General features: G+C 37.3%; 1 protein-coding gene across 1 annotated transcript; it reads left to right on the forward strand.

The window, feature by feature from the left end:
• Positions 1-380: 380 nt before the first annotated feature.
• ndufa5.S (NADH:ubiquinone oxidoreductase subunit A5 S homeolog) lies at positions 381-7,306 on the forward strand. Its single transcript, XM_018255846.2, has 5 exons — positions 381-524; positions 2,139-2,183; positions 2,357-2,473; positions 6,172-6,237; positions 7,110-7,306. The coding sequence occupies exons 1-5, from the start codon at positions 504-506 to the stop codon at positions 7,209-7,211; spliced, it is 351 nt and encodes a 116-aa protein (XP_018111335.1). The 5' UTR covers positions 381-503; the 3' UTR covers positions 7,212-7,306.
• Positions 7,307-7,791: the final 485 nt, after the last annotated feature.

Genomic DNA, 7,791 nt, shown 5'->3' on the forward strand with positions numbered 1-7,791 from the left:
CCCATTGCACGCTGGCTATTGTAGTCTTACATTAAACTTGGCAGTAGGCAAATGGTTAAAGAAAAACAACATTATTGGGAGACACAGGCTTGGCACATTAGGGCAAGAAAAAACTTTTGCTGGTTTCCAAATTACAAACCAGCCAAAGGCTCAAAAAGTAGCCCAAATCTGTACCCTGGCTAGCTTGTACTTTCAAAACCCGCCTGTGCTTTAAATTAGTAGCCCAATTTGACTGGAAAACAGCCAACATGGCAACACTGCTCGGTTATATCAGCGTGTCGCTGCGATGCAGTTTTCAATGTACAATAAAGTTTTTCTTTACACTATTGAACTTCTCATGTTATATAAGGCAGCGCATACTTCCAGACAAAACGAAGCAAACCTAGAAACTGAAGTTTGGTAGATGCGTTCCATATCTCGATTGCTCGGCAATGAATCGCTTTGGTCTCTAGTTTACCCTAAGCGCAGGCGTCCGCTACCCATAGTGCACTGCGTCTAGAGTCATGGCCGGTGTACTGAAAAAGGTGAGATATCGGAGGTCACTTAAATGTGATTGGTTTTCTGATATACGAAGGTGACTGTAAACATTTTGCCTTTTGTACGGTATACTCAGCAAAGAAATTACATTTTCGGAGGAATGTGTTGCTTTTGTTCGTGTTGGAAAGTGGGACATTGAACGGAGCATTGGCAGAAGTGTTATGGTTTAATTCAGGGTTGTCCTACTTCAGTGCATATCTATTAGCTGCTCCTGCCTTTCATTACATTGAAATTGACCCACTGCACTTGCCACTTGCCACTTTGTAGCCTGTAGGCATTAAAAAGAGAATAGACCAAATTATATTGGAACAATCAGGACCCTAATATTAGGACATTGTCATTTAGTATATACAGGGCCAACAACAGAGTGCAGTGTATATAGTTATAGATCTGTCTGAGCTGAACTGCACCACAACAATCAGTGCTCTCTGTAGCTCTATTGGTTTCCTGTACTGTTATTCCTGCCAGCACAAATATTTTTAAGTGGGAGCACTTACAGGACATTCACAGGCTTCAGCATGCTACACATGTACTGCCATCCCATGCGGTCAGTTCATGTCCTGAGTAGATGCAAAAAATGGAGCACCAAAGAAGCCGGTTTAAAATTCTGAAAAGGTCAAAAATGTAAACATTTAAATCTCCAATATTACAGCAGCATATCACAGAACCTGGCTGCCCACTTGACGTGTTTCGCGGCACCCCACCACTTCATTGAGCTTTCTTATGAAGGGGTGCCACGAAACGCGTCAAGTGGGCAGCCAGGTATATGCTGCTGTAATGTTGGAGATTTTAATGTTTACTAAATACATTTTTGACCTTTTTAAAATTTTAAACAGTCTTCTTCGGTGCTCCATTTTTTGCATCTACTCAGGACTGTTATTACTGCTTAATACATCCAGTCATCTTATTTTGCCTATTCTGAACCTTGAAATAGCAGATCTGTGAAAAAATATTCTGAAGAAAATACATGGGAATTAGTGTCTCTGCTGGAGGAGAGCTGGCTGCTATATTGTTTCAATGGTGAAGTTAGAGATCGCCACAGTCCTCTAGCGTGAAATCCCACCACTCTCCATTCATTTTTATGGGATTTATAAAGATGTATTTATGAACTTTCAATTTCACCCATTGATAAATAATATTAAAAATCCCATAGAAATGAATGGAGAGTGGCGGAATCTCACTCTAGAGGACTGTGTCTCTAACTTCACTCTTTGATAAATATACCCCATTATGTTCCCAGTGCACTTACAATCCAAGGTCCCTCATTTTTAATAGTCACAATTAACTTTCCTGTAGGTTTTTGTGTGTGTGGTTTGAATTCAATTACCTGGAGTCTCAAGTGAAAGGGAAAAAAATGCACATAGTGTCAGAAACAAAAGATATAATGAAAAATCCTTCTATATTGGTTTATATTTTTACATTATTTTAGAAACCTAATAACATGTTGGTATATATTCGAATTTTAGAGCTTTATGTTAGCAGTTTAGATGAGCTGTTTTTTCACAGGTTCGGGTTTTTCGTGATAAACCTGCAATGTACATTTCTAAAATATGTTGACTGTAAATGTCCAGGTCTGAGTAATTTATATTTTATCTTTTTAGACGACTGGTTTGGTTGGCATAGCAGTTTCCCAAAATCCACATGAGGTATGTTTTTATTTTCTTCCGCTCTTCTAAAATACATCTGTCCCTAATAAAACAGAAAATAAGAACATTTTTTTGGACAAAATATATATTAGAGTAAATTTGCATAATGGAAAATGAACAGCTTGATTAGGGTTGTTTCTTCATTTTACTTACCAGGCTTTTTTTTATTTCAGCGTTTAAGGATATTATACACAAAAATTCTTGCTACGCTACAGACCATACCTAATGATGCAGCATATAGAAAATACACCGAGCAAATAGTTAATGAGCGCTTTAATGCAGTACAGATGGTAAGTACCTTGTTGTTGTACCACTTACATGAACTATTTATTTGCAATCTACTATTGCTACACTTTATTTTGTTTTACTTCTTCCCATATGTAGGGGAAGCTCTTCTGAAATTAATGTTGGGGAGCTGTCTCAGATTAGACAAGATGGCACTTTTATTTTGTCAATTCGTTGAACAGGGGTTAAATATCTTCTCTATGAGTGAACGGTAAAGGCCACAGTTAAACAGCTCCTGTTATGCCAAAAGATTCTACTTGTTTTATTTGGAAGTAAAGACAAAGCTGTAAAATTTGTATGCTGCATTTTACTTTTTAATACATTTTATCTTAATATATTGATAAGTGTTATTGGTACCATTTCTGAACATGATTTTGCCATGCTAGCGCTGTAATGCAGTTATTTATTTATTTTTTTTCATATCCACTCTTACTCTACAGGTGAATGCCGCATGCGTGCTTATTATTTTACACACTGGCTCATACTCCGCTCTTGTTGCTAGTGGTGATGTTATCTTAAGGTGGCCATACAAGGGCTGATCAAAGCTGTAAACATGATCCAGGAGGCAGCTTATCTGCCCTTTTACAATGCCAGCCCAAGGCAGCCAGACAGCCTGCGCTATCCAGTTGTTGGCTGAAGGCAGGGCCATTGGATCAGGCAGATACTGCCCAACTTAAGGTGGATCTTTACATGTATGGCCAGCTTTATACATTTCTTTGAGCTGATGACACAAATTTGGGAAGCATGTCATTAGACTATGGGCGTTATGTAATAAAAGGCACTGCCCAGGAGCAGTAACCTATAGCGACCAATCAGCAGGAAGCATTTACTGGTCACCTGTTTAAAAGAAAACATCTATGGGTTACTGCTCCTGGGCAAACTTAGTGCCTTTTATTACATATAGGGGTTAGTCTAGAAGTGTATGCAAAAGTATACTTTTATATTCAGTAGCCCAATGTACAACATAGGCTTCTACCTGTTACTGAACTAACAGGTAGTTGCTCACCTGCAAACACTTTTTTTCAGTTCAGTTGGTTTCAGATAGTTCACCTTAAATAAAGACTTTTTCCAATTACTTTCTATTTTCTATTTGTGGCCGTTATTCTAACAGAATTGTAAAGTTTCATTTTTAACCTTTTAAAGCAGCTCTTGGAGGCGAAGGAGCCAACTCTTTAAAGGGGAAGGAAACCTACGGGGGGGGGGGTTTGCACCGACTAGGTTTCCTTCCCCTTTAAGTGTTTTAAATTGATACATTTAGTATCTGTAGCCCTGCTGAGCAGAATCCCTGAGTTTCATTAAAGGCAACTGTTACAATTGATGCAATAGTTGCTAATATTCCAGAGATTTCACAGATTTCTGTAATGTATTAACTAAATATATCAACTAAATGTAGCAAATTGTACCAGTTCAGAATACTCCTGGATCACTGAGTTGTCAGACTGAAACAATAGAGACTAGTGATGAGCGAAATTTTTTGCCACGTTTTGGCATGAAAATTACGCTGATAGATTCTAATGGGTGAAAAAATTTGTTGGCTGCAGTTTTTTGTGCGTCAAAAAAAAATGACGCCCAAAGACTTAAAAATGCATTTCGGTGAATTTTCGCCAGTTCGCTAATTTTCGGCAAAGTCAAACGAGTCAGATTCGCTCATCACTACTAGAGACAAGAACATTAAACTTTAAACTTAAATTTTGGGAAAACAGTAAAAAATAAAAGATTTAAAGCCATTGAAAAAAGTCTTTGTTTATGGTGAACAATCTGAAATCAACTGAATGTGAACAACCCCTTTAAATATAAATATTGACAGACAAAAACTTTTTATACATGAATTACTTTAGAAAATTTTTAGCAGACATGCTATTTTGGGAAGCAAGCTTGTATTTGTGTTTTGAAAATTGTAATTTCATTTAATTCTTTTTTTTTTCTTTCATAAAGCAGTGTTTTTGTCATGCTTTAAGGTGGCCATAGACGTAACAATTACAATCTTTCTTAGAAAAGATCTTTCCAAGAAAGATCGTTAGTTTCAATACGCACGTATAGAGCTGAATCGTCAGATATACAGGTAGAAACAATAGAATTCTACCTGTATCTGAGGATTAAGCACTAGCAATGGCCGATGTTTAGGTCCCTTCAAAGGCACCCGATCAAAATTTTCCTTGCAGCCTGATTGATGAGCCTACCGATATTCAAGTCTTCTGGCTCTTTTCCCACCATGCACGCACCGAAAATCGTATGATAATTTGTTGGGCACCTTTAGTCTATGCAATTTAGTTCATCCCTGCTGGGCGGCGTTTGTGTCATAGGCACCAATTCATATGCCATTAAGGGCATTTTGATGGTTGTGATTCTTCAGGGAAGAAGTAAAGCTGTATTCTATTGACATCATAGCTATCTGGGACAGGGTACTCGCACCAAAGTTCTCCAAAACCCATCTTTTACATCACTAAATGTTTCTGAGCTGTTTACATTGGCCATTTTAGCAAGGCATGATAATAAAAACAATTTTAAAATGTGCAATTCATGATAACTGGATATAAGTAGTAACAGAAAACTGTCTGGCACCAGTTATAAGTGCATTCATAAAAAGGAACAATTTTGGAATGCCAGTATATTTTTAAGCGTAACTTGCTTCTTCTAACAGTCAATCAAAGGTTTTTCCTATTATATAAAAATGTAAAGATTTTTATATTATATAAAAATTTAAGATTTATTACATGAAACTCTAATGCCAACTTTGCCAAGTAAACGCTGTCAAGGTCCTATAGAAGTCAGTGGGAGCTGCACTAATCCGATTGGACCACTTAATCAATTAAGACTTTGAGGAATTGTCCAAAAAAACTCTTTTTCGAGGTATTCATATTTTTTAGCGTGTCGTTCAGCTTTTTTTTTTTTTTTTCTTTCGTACTTTTTATGTTCAGATCTAAATTACAGCCTTTAAAAAATTAGCCTTTTGTTTCCATGCGACAGTTGCCTTACAAGCACTTGCACAGACACTTTCAGGAAATTGTAGCGGGCTGGTAAAAGTACAGGCCTTAGAGTGCATAGAACCGCTCTGTGTGCCATTACCCTAGACCGTCTTCATCTTCTCAGGTGTTTTCCTCATTAATTCTTTTTCTTAATAAATTATATTTCATAGACAGACATTGCCAGGTATTCCGTAGCTGTGGTAAATATTTCCTACATTTTGCTGTTCCACTAACCGGTATTCATAAGATAAAATTCGAATTCTGTTCTAGATTTTATAATAGGTTAATTATCAGGGAAATACTATGAGTATTTGAAATGCTTGTAAATTTATCAAAGTGTGAATTTATAACTCCCCACAATCAAAGTCACTCACTTTCTTTTTATTCCTATGGGATTTTTAAAAAATCCCAAAAAACGAATAGAACATGGGTGAGTTTTTCAGTGGTAAACTCTAATCTCACCTTTTGATAAATCTTCCCCTAAGAGTTATTATAAATGGCATGAAAAGTATTCTGCGACATGCCCCCCCCCCATGAAACCTGGGTTCCAGGGATTATAAAGTAATAAACTCCTAAACAATTCTAAAAGTATCTTCTTCTTTGTTGTCTATGGTAAAAACTCCTGTGAAAAGTTTTATGAAAACTGGAAATGTACTGTACATTTGGGAACATTGTGCAATATAATGCTATTCACAACATTCTTTCAACTTGTCATTTCATTTTTTTTTTTTTAATAGGAAAAGAATGTTGAGAAACTGGAGGAAAGAATTAACTGTGGGCAAATAGAAGAAGTAATTGTGCAGGTGAAATACATTAACATTTCTTTAAAAAATGCATTTTATTTTACTCAAGGTAGTGTAGTATATCACAACATATCAAAGGAACAGTTTAGTTATTCAAGTTTTAAATCTACAAGGTGTTATAGCAACCACAATGTTGTGTTTGCTGTCCCAATTTATTTATTAAAGGAGAAGGAATGGTAAAAACTAAGTAAGCCTTACCAGTAAACCCTCAAGTAGTGCTGCTCTGAGTCCTCTGTCTGTTTCTGTCCAAAGAAACACTGCATTTCTTTACTTCTATTGTGTACACATGGACTTCTGTATCAGACTTCCTGCCTTCAGCTTAAACCTCCTTGCCCTGGGCTTGAGCATGCTCAGTTTGCTCCTCTCCCCCTCCCTTCTCTGCTGTAATCTGAGCCCAGAGCTGTGAGTGAGCAGGGAGAGACTCAGGCAGGAAGTGATGTCACAAGCTAATATGGCAGCTGCTATACTAAACAAACAGAGAGCTTCTAGAGCTTTTTACTCAGGTATGGTTAAACATTCTACAGAATAAATATAGCATTCTAGCTTGCACCACAGAAACCAGGACAGGAGGCCTGGACCAGAGTCTGCAGCACTCAATTCTCCACTCCCGTGCCACACTCTTACAGTAAAATTATCACAGCCATCCCAGTGGCCAGGTGCGCATGGATGGGGAGGGGTGCTGGGACCACTGTGCGCCCCAGGCCCAGAGTTTTTTTTGGGGTGTGGAAAAGGCTAATTAGGTCACGGCAACAGGTGACCAAACTCATTGTCTGCCATTGCTTTAAATGTACAGTGATCTGCACTTATTTAAGAACTATAACTATATTAGTAATGCATATTTCCTTCTTTTTTTAAAATGTATCGTTAAACAGGCTGAGAATGAATTGAGCCTAGCAAGGAAAATGTTGGAATGGAAGCCTTGGGAACCTTTAACTGAAGAACCACCTGCTAACCAGTGGAAGTGGCCAATCTAATATTCCATTTCTCTATAAATGTATATAAAAGTGAAGTAAGAAGCATTTTGCTGTTCTGCTTGAGTAAAATAAAAAAAATATTTAAAAAAAAAAAAGGATATTTTATCTCCTGTGTGTAGTAAATGTTCCTGCAGTGGCCTTTTTTCTTAAAGGGATACTGTCATGGGAAAACATGTTTGTTTCAAAACAAACATAATAGTGCTGCTTCAGCAGACTTCTGTGCTGAAATCCAATTCTCAAAAGAGCAAACAGATTTTTTTTATATTCAATTTTGAAATCTGACATGGGGCTAGACATATTGTCAGTTTCCCATCTGCCACAGTCTTGTACAGTATGTAGGTATGGATGTATGTATGTATAACTTTATTTGTACAGTGCAATATAAAAAAAGCATACACGGGGAAGACAAATCACATAATAAATATATACAGAATAATATCGGGGCAAGGAGCTTAAGTGCAATGTGGTACGAGACATAGTGGGAAGGAGGTCCCTGCCCCATAGAGCTTACAGTCTAAGTAGATGGGAAGCTAACATACAGGCACAAATTGGAGATGAAAAAAGTGCACAAGAAAGGGCA

This window comes from Xenopus laevis, chromosome 3S (assembly GCF_017654675.1).
Source record: "Xenopus laevis strain J_2021 chromosome 3S, Xenopus_laevis_v10.1, whole genome shotgun sequence".
Lineage (NCBI taxonomy): Eukaryota > Metazoa > Chordata > Amphibia > Anura > Pipidae > Xenopus > Xenopus laevis.

Coding starts and splice junctions, on each gene's coding strand:
- ndufa5.S (XM_018255846.2), top strand. CDS start 504: ATGGCCGGTGTACTGAAAAAG. Junction 525..2,138: donor TGGCCGGTGTACTGAAAAAG/GTGAGATATCGG, acceptor TTATCTTTTTAG/ACGACTGGTTTGGTTGGCAT. Junction 2,184..2,356: donor TTTCCCAAAATCCACATGAG/GTATGTTTTTAT, acceptor TTTTTATTTCAG/CGTTTAAGGATATTATACAC.